The sequence below is a fragment of the Rhinatrema bivittatum genome, chromosome 9, assembly GCF_901001135.1.
Source record: "Rhinatrema bivittatum chromosome 9, aRhiBiv1.1, whole genome shotgun sequence".
Classification (NCBI taxonomy): Eukaryota; Metazoa; Chordata; class Amphibia; order Gymnophiona; family Rhinatrematidae; genus Rhinatrema; species Rhinatrema bivittatum.
The window spans coordinates 11,696,434-11,708,751 of NC_042623.1; the positions used below are offsets into that span (position 1 = coordinate 11,696,434).

The 12,318-nt window shown below is 47.6% G+C and overlaps 1 protein-coding gene across 3 annotated transcripts in view; it reads left to right on the top strand.

Moving 5' to 3' along the window:
* The window catches only part of UPF2 (UPF2 regulator of nonsense mediated mRNA decay), a 201,823-nt gene that overhangs the window by 162,940 nt on the left and 26,565 nt on the right, over window positions 1–12,318 (top strand). For all 3 annotated transcript variants that reach the window (XM_029616810.1, XM_029616809.1, XM_029616811.1), the window contains exon 20: window positions 5,339–5,506. In XM_029616810.1, coding sequence (XP_029472670.1) covers window positions 5,339–5,506 — 168 coding nt within the window. The remainder of the gene's footprint in view (window positions 1–5,338; window positions 5,507–12,318) is intronic.

A 12,318-nucleotide genomic window follows, 5' to 3' on the forward strand; every position in this document is an offset into this window, starting at 1 on the left:
ACTGGGGTAGGACTACAAGAGTCCCACTCGACTGGCACTTTCATCGAAATTACCAACGTCCAACAAGTGGACATCCAACCGGTAGTGTCTGGTAAAGGTATGTAAAGACTTCCAAGTAGCCCCTCTACAAATCTCTTGCAGTGACACAAGCTGACACCACCCAGGAGGCTGCCTGCGAACGGGTAGAATGAGCCCTTAATCCCTCTGGGATAGGACAACCAGAACAATATGTATGTGGAACAAATTGCTTCCTTCAACCATCTTGCAATCGTTGCCTTTGAAGCTTTCTGCCCCTTTTTGACACCACTCCAGAGTATGAAAAGGTGATCCGACAATCTAAAGCTGTTAGTGATCTCCAGGTATCATAACAAGGCTCTCCTGATGTCCAAATGGTGCAATTCCTTGGCATGAGGTGAGCCAGCCTCCAAATTTGGAAAAGCTGAGAGCTGCACTGACTGACTCAAGGGAAACTCCGACACCAACTTCAGTAAAGGATTTCCTCAGCCGACAGCAGCTGGATCCGGGACAGTGGGAATTATTGGAAGAAGCAATAACTCTCTTCTGGCGCAAGTGGGGTAAACAATGATATGCCAGAATCTGAAACTCTGAGAAAAGATTCCCTGCATGAGAGGGCTTGCAGCTGTATTCGCCTGGCAGAGCAAATAGCCACCAGGAAAACTACCTTCAAAGTGAGGTCTTTAACCGAAGCCCTCTTCAGAGGCTCAAAAGGCGTGGCGCACAAACTCCTGAGGATGAGGTTGAGACGCCATGAAGGACAAGTCTTACGAATGGGGGGGCCGCAAATGTTTGGCTCCTCTGAGGAAACGCACAACGTCCAGGTGCGCCGCTAGGGTGAACCCACAGACCTTGCCTAACGAGCAATCCCAAAGCCAAGACATGAAGCTTCAGGGAACTAAAGGAAAGGCCTTTTTGTAAAAAAAAGCTAGAGCCTGCACCACTGACGTTTTTCCAAATGTCCACACTGCTCTCAGCATACCAAGACTCAAAAACTTTCCAACCCTGACGTACACCAAGGAAGTAGAGATCTTTCAAGCTTTTAGTAAGGTAGAGATGAAGTCCTCCGGGTAACCCCTCTTAATTTCCTCCTTTCTAAAGCCAAGCCACAAGACAAAAGCGAATCCACTTGATCTGAAAATATAGGACCTTGACTCAGAAGGTTATGCAGAAGACCTAGCTTCAGAGGCCTGTCCACTGCCAAGTTGATCAGATCCACAAACCAAGGCCTCCTTGGCCACTCTGGCGCCATGAGAATCACCCTTTCTGGTTGAATCTCTACTCTTCTTACAACCTTGCCCACCAGGGGCCACGGAGGAAACATGTACAGTAGAATCTCGTGAGGCCAAGGCAGTACCAGAGCATCAACCCCTTCTGCTCCCTACTCTTCTGCGACTGAAAAATCACGGTGCCTTGGCATTCCTCCTGGTCGCCATCCGGTCCAGATGAGGTTTTACCCCACTTGCGCCAGAAGAGATTTATCGCTTCTTCCAATAATTTCCACTGTCCCGGATCCAGCTGCTGTCGGCTGAGGAAATCCGCCTATGTGTTGTCGGATCCTGCTATATGCAACGCCGCTGTCAAGGCCAGGGCATTAGCATTTCCGCTTTCAGAGCAACCGCTGAGCTCTTGGTTCCTCCCTGACAGTTGATGTAGGCCATCATAGTCACATTATCCGAGAGGACTCGGACTGCGCAATTATGCAGGAGGGGGAGAAATTCCAGGAGAGCCAATCGTACTGCTCTTGTCTCTAAACAATTGATGGACCAGGACGCTTCCTCCGGTGACCACTGTCCCTGTACGAACTGGAATTGGCGATCAGCTCCCCATCCAGACAGGCTGGCATCGGTGTCACCAAGATTCCGACAAGGCCTCCACAACAGACTGGATCGGGCAGACTCCAAAAGCGGCAGGAGAAGGTGAAACTGTTCCGACTTCGTATCCCACTGGGAAAGTAGGGCTGTCTGAAGTGGTTGCATGTTCCCAAATGCCCATGGGACTAACTCCGAGGTGGAAGCCATGGATCCGAGGACCTGCAAGTAATCCCAGACCATGGGAACCTGGATCTCCAATAGCCTCTGAACTTGCAACTGCAATTTAGAAATTCGATCTTCCGTGAGAAAAACCTTCCTCACGCAGGTGTCGAAGTGTGCGCCCATAAATTCCAAGACCTGCGTTAGCGAGAGCTGGCTCTTGGTCAGATTCACCACCCAGCCCAAGGACTTCAGGTGGCATAATACCAGGTCCACTGCCTGAAGGCAAAGCTCTTCAGACCGCTCGAATGAGCCAGTCATCCAAATACAGGTGAGTGCTGCTGCCACCTCTTCCGTGACTTTGGTGAATGTTCTCGAAGCTATGGCTAGAACAAAGGGCAGAGCACAAAACTGAAAATGCTCCCCCAGAATCATGAACCTCAAATATTGCTGATCATCCTCGCTTATCCCAATGTGCAAATACGCCTCCATTAAATCCATGAATGCCAGAAATTCTCCGTTTTGGACAGCTGCTATGACCGATCTCAGAGTTTCCATCCTGAAACAGGGAACCTTGAGCACGATGTTCATCTTCTGCAAGTCTAGGATGGGTCGAAAGGTCCCTTCCTTTTTTGGTACCACAAAATAAATGGAATAACCTCCCTTCCCCCGCCCTTGCAGGGGTATAGTGACAATGGCATCCAACATCCTTATTCTTTGGATGGTTTGGCAGACGATAACTTTCTTTGCTGGGGATTCACAGGGAGAGGACATGAAAAGGTTTCGAAGAGGCTGAGCGAATTCTAAAGCGTAGCTGTTTTCTATTATACTTAAAACCCACTGGTCAGACGTGATTTTGACCCCACTCCCCATAAAACAGGTCAATCGACCTCCGATTGTTGGCACTGGGGAGCGAGCCAGCCTTTCCTCATTGTGAGGGTTTGGGTCCACTGGATCCCAGGCCTGAGCCATCACGACTGACCCTCTGGTTCCAAAAGGACTGGGACCAAGGCTGCAACCTCCCCGAGGTCTGCTTCTGACCAGTGCTTGGAGCTCTGTTCTGTTTAAATCGTCTCTGGTTCCAAAAATGGGAACAGACTGGTTGAAATCCCTTGGACTCTTTCGGCTTATCTTCCGGTAACTTATGCGCCTTATTCTACCCCCAAGTGGCAGATGAGCTGTTCCAGGGCCTCGCTAAAAAGCAATTTGCCCTTGAAAGGAAATGCTCCCAACTGTGCCTTTCAAGAAACATCCGCTAACCAGTTGCGCAGCCACAAGAGCCTTCTAGCGGAGACCGCTGATAACATAGTTCTTGAAGTATGAATGGGGTCATATAGAGCATCTGCCCCATAGGCGACTGCTGCTTCCAAATGCCCTGCTTGTTCCACTTCTTGGGGCAACAAGATCATGGCATTCTGTAATTGCTGCACCCATCTCAAGCTTCTGCAGAGCATAAAGCTACTGCATACTGCCGACCTAATGCCAAGAGCGGATACCTCAAAGATCCTGTTGAGATATACTTCCAGCTTTTGATCCTGCAAGTCCTTCAGAGCAGCCGCGCCAAGCACTGGAATGTTGGTCCTCTTCGTAACCGCTGATACCGAAGCTTCCTCCTTTGGTACTCTGAGGAGTTCCAAAGTCTCCTCTGGAAGGGGATAGAGCTTGTCCATAGCCCTACTGACTTTCAGGCCAGTATTCAGAGTGTCCCACTTCCTGACCACCAACTGCTTCACCATTCTGTGAAAAGGCAACTTTGTGGTAGGACCTCTTGGACCCACAATGACCGGGTCCACTCTATCTTGGTCTTGCTCCTCCTGTGGAACCGTAATTCTCAACTCCACAAGCAAATGAGGGGACCCAGTTCTTCCCTCTGAAAAAGGCGCACTACCTTGGGGTCATCACCCTCCAAGGACTGGGGCTTCTCCGAACCCTCATCCTGAGGGCCTTGGGAGCCTGTGGGTATAGGAGCCTCAAGAGGGTCATTGAGGGCCACTCCTTGGTCCGACTCCTCTGAAGATACGACGTCCGCCGCACCACGTCCACCCAGCGCCTTGACCATTCAGATCTTATTGGCTCCCACAGGATCCGGATCTTTGAATCTCTTACTTGATGGGCTCCCAGAAGGTCTGCTTTTAAAAGGATAAGACCGTTTTGGCCTCCCAGGCCATGTAGGCCTGCTGCAAGAGTAAGATGAAATCTAGAGAAAAGGAAGGAAAATCCTGCCCATTCCCCCTCCAAGGGATCCAGCTTCTCATCCTCCTGCCCCTCCATGCCTCCCCCCGGGGCTCGAAACTGCTGAGGACAGCATTGGAGGGAGATCTCTCTCCCCCAGCTGCATGATCCTCCCAAGCAGAAACAGTCTCTCCAAAATGGCTGTCATTCCCGCGCTCAGTGGGACGGGTCAGTTGCGCTGCCTGAAGCAGCTTGAGGCTGACAAGAACCGTGCTGCCGCAAAGTGGCTATTTCCAATCCCCACGAGGAGCCTTCTCCACCAGGGAGGCAGCGGGAGCACATCCCAGCATGAGAGAGCCGCGTGCCCAGCTCACCACATGCTGTGCAGTGGCTGGAGCGCACCATGATCGACCTTTGGGGAATCTCGCTCTCAGCACTGGATACCCACATGGCTGGAGGAAGACAGCCACAGTAAACTCCTCACCCCCCACAAGCCTCCTGGAGAGGAAAGGATCTGAAGTGCCGCTGCGATCCCGCAATGAACAAGCGCCTCAGTCAGGTGTTTGGTTTTTTTTTTTGTTTATTTTAAACTTGAATAAACTTTAATAAAAATGTGTACTTCCCTGAAGAAGAATGGTAGCAGTGTCCCAGTCAATAGTGCTGAAGAGGGAGGGAGCCAGACCATGGGCTGTCACTTCCGGCACCGAGACCCCGAGAAAACTTGGGGTCCCCAAGCCCTGCTCATTCTAGCCTGCCACCAGGAGGGATGGTCCCATCAGGACCTGCCAACCTCCTGGGAGGCACCTTGATCCAAAAAGTCTAAAAGCAAAAATCTGTGTTGTTTTTTGGGGGGGTTTTTAAATCAGATATAGAATAGCAGGTTTTGCACGACCTCCATCTGCTGGAGACAGAAACACTGAGGAGATGCAGGTGGCTCACCGGGTTAAGAGGCGGCGCCTGCAAAACTGTCTCCATCTGCTGGAAGGAGGCAAAACTCAGGAGTCTGGACTGAGCTGGGTACGTACTGGGAGCTAATGTTAGTAAGTATTGAAAGTAGAAGAACTCAAACTTATTGTTATAAGGAAATTGATTTTGTAGCAGGTTTTGTGATTTTTGTCATCTTTCGAGTTTGTCCGAAATGGAAGATGCTTCAGACTGCGCTGTGTTTGCCCCCTCAGCAACGCAGCGGGGAGTCTGTGAAAGTGCACCAGCTGGACGTTGCCATTCCCCTGCACTTGAAGAGCCAGCTGAAGAAAGGCCCTCCTCTGGGCAGCGGGGAGGGGGATCCCGAATCTGCAGACACCATGCCGTTCGTCATGCTCACCCGAAGAGGCAACAAGCAGCAGGTAAGAGAGGGCGTGAGTGACGGCTCCACGCCTACATTTTCAGATCTTGAGAACCCAGCCGTGTGCGGTCTTCTTGAATCACAACTAATGTTGCTGACTGAGTTACAGGGATATACGATGACAGCAAGAACCTTTAGCGGTATGTCGAATATCTGAGGGTATTTCTTTGAACAGCACTAACTAACACAAAGATGTCCCAGGTCTAGATACAAAGAAACAGTCAAGGGATCAGTAAGGGTAGACCTCAATAAAGCCACCATAAGAGCTGTCACTCTCTGCAGAAAGACTGAAGACTGGCTTGAGGAAGAGCTCCTGAAATAATGGGGAGTTTCCTTAGTTTTCCATGGTTTAGTGAGTTTGTATGTTTGCTGATCACAATTCAACAAATGCAGTTCATGGGGGGAATGCCTGGATTACAGACTGGGTTTATGATCTCAATCACTAGTCTCAGTCACTGGACACATCTGCAACATGGGGTCCATTTAATGTACTGCTAGGAGGAGGTCTGTAAAGGCAAGGGGCATCCAGCTCTTATTCTGAGATTTATTTATTTATTTAACACTTTTCTATACCGACCTTCATGGTTAAATAACCATATCAGATCGGTTTACATCGAACTGGGTAAATTGTAACAAAAACAATCATATAAACAGAAGAAGCAAAGTTACATTCAACAAGGAGAGGAAACTTGGAAGCTTAAGCAGCTGGAAAGAGAGGCCTAAGAGGGCAGTTAACTAAGAACATAATACAATTGAGGAATAAGGACTAGTGCTTATTTAAGTACTTAGAAGAGGTAGAAAGTTCCATCGCTCATGAAGAGTGTTAGATGCACTAGAAGATGGGATTAGTGGTGAAGGACTTGGACATGTCTCCCCTAGGTTTGGCAATTAGTGCTTCACTTGCTGGTGTGAAAACATCTCATTGCAAATAGACCTTTTGCTCGTGTGGGTATGATAGCAAAGTGCTTGAGAGGAAATGGGGCAACCTATTAATGCATAGTCAGTGGAAAGGAAACGCTGGCCTTTGTGGGCTGAGAAAGAAGGCAGACCTTGTTCTGGAGAATTTGTTTGAATGTTTGCTTTAGGGAGTAGGTCCTTTCTGGCAGAACTCCTCTGTTTTCCTAGAAATGCAGACATTTGTAGGCTTACAGAAATGCTTTTTGAGTCTTGAGTTAATGAAGGATGCCTTTGTCCACAGCTGATGTTTTCAGAAGTAACACTGTATGTATGTTTTCAGTAGCTCATTGTATGCTGGGCAGACTCTGAGGTGTGTCCTCTTATGTCAGTGTAGCCTTAAGGAAGTCAGTGGAGTCTTTTCTTTCATAATTCTCATTTGCATTTGTTTCCATTTGGTTAGCAAAATTTAAGAAATCTTATGGCTTTAAAAAGCTTTGATCTTCAGTCAAGAGCAGGGTTTTTCACTTTTAGGCTATATTTCACCGACAAGCTTCTGTCTTGAAACTTTAAATGTTAGTTTAGATCAGTAGTCCTTAAAGGACTTAATAATCAAACTATCCAAATAAAGCTTTAAGCTCGGGTTTCCTGCAATAATCAAAGCAAAATTATGCAGTGTTGTTTAGATGATTGCCCCCACCCCCTTTGAAAGTCCCACCGGCGGCTGAAGAAAGTAGAGGCCCAAGAGGCCACCAGTGGACACCATCCCACCGGCGGCTGAGAAGAGAACCCCACCAGGAGAGAGCCCGGTTGACTACTCCTCATTTATTTATTTATTTAAAGTTTTTATCTACCGACATTTGTGCGATCATCATGCCAGTTTACATCGAATAGTTAACAAAAGAGATGAAGTTACATAAAAACTAGGGTGGGAAGAACCGGGGATGCAAAGAGAGACAGGGATATCAAAGTTATGACAGAAAGTAGAGGATATAACCAAGTAAGTTCAATAAATTAGTTATTTGAGTATTTCAACCAGTAGATAAAACAATCAATAACCATGTAACAGTAACCATGTGCCGGCCCCACAGAATTCCAAACTCTTGCATCTACCACATGCTCTATGCTAATCTCGTGGGGGGGGGAGGTGTAAATGGGAGGCTGCCTCGGGTGTGTTGGTATGAATGGGGGAGGTGAATGGGAGGCTGCCATGGAGGGGTGAGTTGTGAATGGGAGCCTGCTGTGGGATGGGACGGGAGTGTGAATGGGAGACTTCCTGGGAGAGTGTATATGAGAGAGAACATGTAGGAGTGAAACCTTATGTGTGTGTGTGGGGGGGGGAGCACGTATGTGTGGTAGTAGGAGCCTGCATGTGAGAGCATAAGAGTAGGAGCCTCTGTTCGTGTGGGAGTGGCAGCCTTCTTGTGAGAATGAGAACCTGTGTGTGTGAGCCTGTGTGTTTGTATGGGAATGTGAACCTGTGTGTGAAAGAGAATGTACAAGTGAGAGCTTGTGTCTGTGAGATGGAATGGGAGCCTGCATGTGAGAGAGAGTTTGTGGGAGTGGGAGCTTGTGTGTATGTGAGAGAGAAGCATGCAAGAGAAGGGAGGAAATGGGAAAGTACCTGGAGGAAGGGAGGAAATGGGAAAGTACCTGGAGGAAGAACTTAAAGGATGGGAGAACGAGAGAGATGTGGATCAGCAGTGGACCAATCTAAAAGGAGCAATCACCAAGGCAACTGCTCTATATGTTAGAAACATAAAGAAAAGCAAAAGAAAATTGAAACCTATCTGGTTCTCAAAGGAGGTGGCTGACAAAATTAAAGCTAAAAGAACAGCATTCAAGAAATATAAAGGATCCCAAAGGGAGGAGCACAAAGAAGAATATTTGTATCAACTGAGGGAGACGAAGAAAACAATCAAGTTGGCAAAAAATCAAGCAGAAGAGAGGATTGCCAAGGAGATAAAAAATGGTGACAAAACATTTTTCAGATACATCAGCGAAAAGAGAAAGGTCCAAAGTGGTATAGTAAAATTGAAAGGTGGTAATGATAAATGTGTGGAGACAGACGAAGAAATGGCAGAAATATTAAACGAATACTTCAGCTCTGTGTTCACTAAAGAAGACCCTGGAGAAGGACCATCTCTACACAACAAGAAACTGGAGGGAAGTGGAATAGATGAAAATCCTTTTACAGTAGAAAATGTGTGGGAAGAGCTAAAGAACCTGAAAGTGGACAAAGCCATGGGGCCTGATGGGATTCATCCAAGGATATTGAGGGAGCTCAGAGATGTTCTGGTGGGTCCGCTGTGTGACCTGTTCAATAGATCCCTAGAAACGGGAGTGGTGCCGAGAGACTGGAGAAGAGCGGTGGTGGTCCCGCTTCACAAGAGTGGGAACAGGGAGGAGGCTGGCAACCACAGGCCGGTTAGCCTCACTTCGGTGGTGGGAAAAGTAATGGAGTCTCTGCTGAAAGAGAGAATAGTGAACTATCTACAGTCCGGAGAATTGATGGACCAGAGGCAACATGGATTCACCAGGGGAAGATCCTGTCAGACAAATCTGATTGACTTTTTTGACTGGGTAACCAAGGAATTGGACCAAGGAAGAGCGCTCGATGTCATATACTTGGATTTCAGCAAAGCTTTTGATACGGTTCCGCACAGGAGACTGGTGAATAAAACGAGAAGCTTGGGAGTGAGTGACAAGGTGGTGACCTGGATTGCAAATTGGTTGACGGACAGAAGACAATGTGTGATGGTAAACGGAACCTTCTCTGAAGAGAGAGCGGTTTTTAAGTGGTGTACCGCAAGGATCGGTGTTGGGACCGGTCCTGTTCAATATCTTTGTGAGCGACATTGCGGACGGGATAGAAGGTAAGGTTTGTCTTTTTGCGGATGACACTAAGATCTGCAACAGAGTGGACACGCCGGAAGGAGTGGAGAGAATGAGACGGGATCTAAGGAAACTGGAAGAGTGGTCGAAGATATGGCAGCTGAGATTCAATGCCAAGAAGTGCAAAGTCATGCATATGGGGAGCGGAAATCCGAATGAACTGTATTCGATGGGGGGGGAAAGGCTGACGTGCACGGAGCAGGAGAGGGACCTTGGGGTGATAGTGTCTAATGATATGAAGTCTGCGAAACAATGCGACAAGGCGATAGCAAAAGCCAGAAGAATGCTGGGCTGCATAGAGAGAGGAATATCGAGTAAGAAAAGGGAAGTGATTATTCCCTTGTACAGGTCCTTGGTGAGGCCTCACCTGGAGTACTGTGTTCAGTTCTGGAGACCGTATCTACAAAAAGACAAAGACAAGATGGAAGCGGTACAGAGAAGGGCGACCAGGAAGGTGGAGGATCTTCATCGCATGACGTACGAGGAGAGATTGAAGAATCTAAATATGTACACCCTGGAGGAAAGGAGGAGCAGAGGTGATATGATACAGACTTTCAGATACTTGAAAGGTTTTAATGATCCAAAGGCAACGACAAACCTTTACCATAAGAAAAAAATCAGCAGCACCAGGGGTCACGATTTGAAGCTCCAGGGAGGAAGATTCAGAACCAATGTCAGGAAGTATTTCTTCACGGAGAGGGTGGTGGATGCCTGGAATGCCCTTCCGGAGGAAGTGGTGAAGACCAGAACTGTGAAGGACTTCAAAGGGGCGTGGGATAAACACTGTGGATCCATAAAGTCAAGAGGCCGCCAATGAAGAGTGGGTGATTCGCCAGAATGATGGCTACTGCCTGGAGACAATACCCTTAGTCAATAAACATACACATGGTTACTGTGACTCCAACATCACTCTAAGATTCAACAGCAAGAGGAAATGTGGAAAAAAGGATTTGCACTCACAAAGACGGGAGTAGCTGGCTTGTTACGGCGGTTACTACCCCAAACCAAATATCCAAATTACTACCTCCACCTTCCTCTATTCCTGATGCCTTTCAACTAGCTTGATCACTCCATTCTTATACTTCACTTTCAATGCATATCCAGCATAGTTCTCTGCTTCAACAGCAGGGGAAAAGAAAAACTGTTACTTCACACATCCAGCAGAGCTCTCTGCTTAAACGGCAGGGGAGAAGAAAAAAGGGTTCGCACTCACAAAGCGGGGAGTAGCTGGCTTGTTACGGCGGTTACTACCCCAAACCAAATGTACCTGATACTTCACTCTCGACGCATATCCAGCATGGCTCTCTGCTTCAACGGCATGGGAGAAAGACTGATACATCACGAATTTCCAGCATAGCTCTCTGCTTCAACGGCAGGGGAAAAGAAAAACTGATACTTCACGCATATCCAGCATAACTTCAACGGCAGGGGAGAAGAAAAAAGGATTCACACTCACAAAGCGGGGAGTAGCTGGCTTGTCACGGCGGTTACTACCCCAAACCAAATGTGCCTGATACTTCACTTTCGATGCATATCCAGCATAGCTCTCTGCTTCAACGGCAGGGGAGAAGAAAAAAACTGATACCTCACGCATATCCAGCATAGCTCCCTGCTTCAACGGCAGGGGAGAAGATAAACAACCAATAAGGGCTGTATAACATAATCTGGGTAAAAACAAATAAGCATGGGTGTAGCTTGCTTATTGCGGCGGTTACTACTCCTACTACCTCTAACTAATCAAGCTAGATATTTCACTTGGATGCAGCTCCTCCACCGCTCTCTACATTAATGGCGGGGGTGGAAGGGAATTAGAACCAAGAGCTAAGAGAAACAGATAAGTATGGGAGAAGAAATGAGGGAAGCTTGCTGGGCAGACTGGATGGGCCATTTGGTCTTCTTCTGCCGTCATTTCTATGTTTCTATGTTTCTATGTGAGCAAGTGTGTGTGTGTGTGTGTATGAAGGAAGAAGGAAAGAAGAGGAGAGAGAAGAAACAAGATATCCTGAAAAAGGAATTACAAAAAGAAAGACAAGGGGGAACAAAGAACCTGGGACCAAACAATTAGAAAAATAAAACAGAGCAAAAAACAAAAATAAAAACGTTGGGCTTTCAGTGATTGAAATGTGCCATCTTCGGGAATATGCATTTCTTATATATTTGTATTTTGCTGTTTCTTCACAGAATCTAGTTTCTCATGCTTTTCACTTCATTTTTCTCCGCTTATTTCTAATTTGCAGTCCCTTATTCTGTATTGGGTAAGGATGTGTCTGTATTGCACATGTGTGACAGAGGGACAGTATTTTGGCTGGTGTGTAGTTTCTCTGTAGGGGGAGCACTTAGGGATGACAAAGCCATAGCAGAGACTAAATGAATTCTTTGCTTCAGTATTCACGGAGTAAGATGTAAGACACACCAGAAATGATATTCAAAGGTTATAATTTAGAGCAGGGCTTCCCAAACTGTGGGTCGGGACCCCAAATGGGGTCGCAGGTGCTTCAAATGTGAGCACTCTTCAGGTGCCAGTAGCATTAATAGTGGGAGTCAGCACGAGGCCTATGCGCGAGCACATGCTGATAGGTCCTGCAGTGGCACTGGCTTTGCCTGAGTTTCTGTGGTAACAGGAAGCCCTGCATGAGGGAGGGATCAGGGCTGCTGCAGGCCCCATGCTGACTTTCATTAGTAAAGCTGCTGCAGATCAGTCAGGTTTGGGACTAGCCATGAGGGGAGAGGAGGAGGTTGCCACTGCTCCTTTCTCCTCAGCCCTCACTAAATCCACCCAAGTAAAATGTTGCTTGCCTTCTATTCCCACCAGTTGTCATTTACCTGTGGCCCAGGAACCAAATGAAAATGTTGCCACTGCCCCTGGCCAGGGGGGATGTTTGGCGAAAGGAGATGGATGAAAAGCAGGAGAGGTTTGAGAGTTGGATAAAGTGAAGAGGGATTGGCTGTGGAGGGTGAGGGAGGGAGGGAATGACAGAAGAGGTGGGAGTAAGAGGGGGATGTGCTGCATGGAATGTGAGAGAG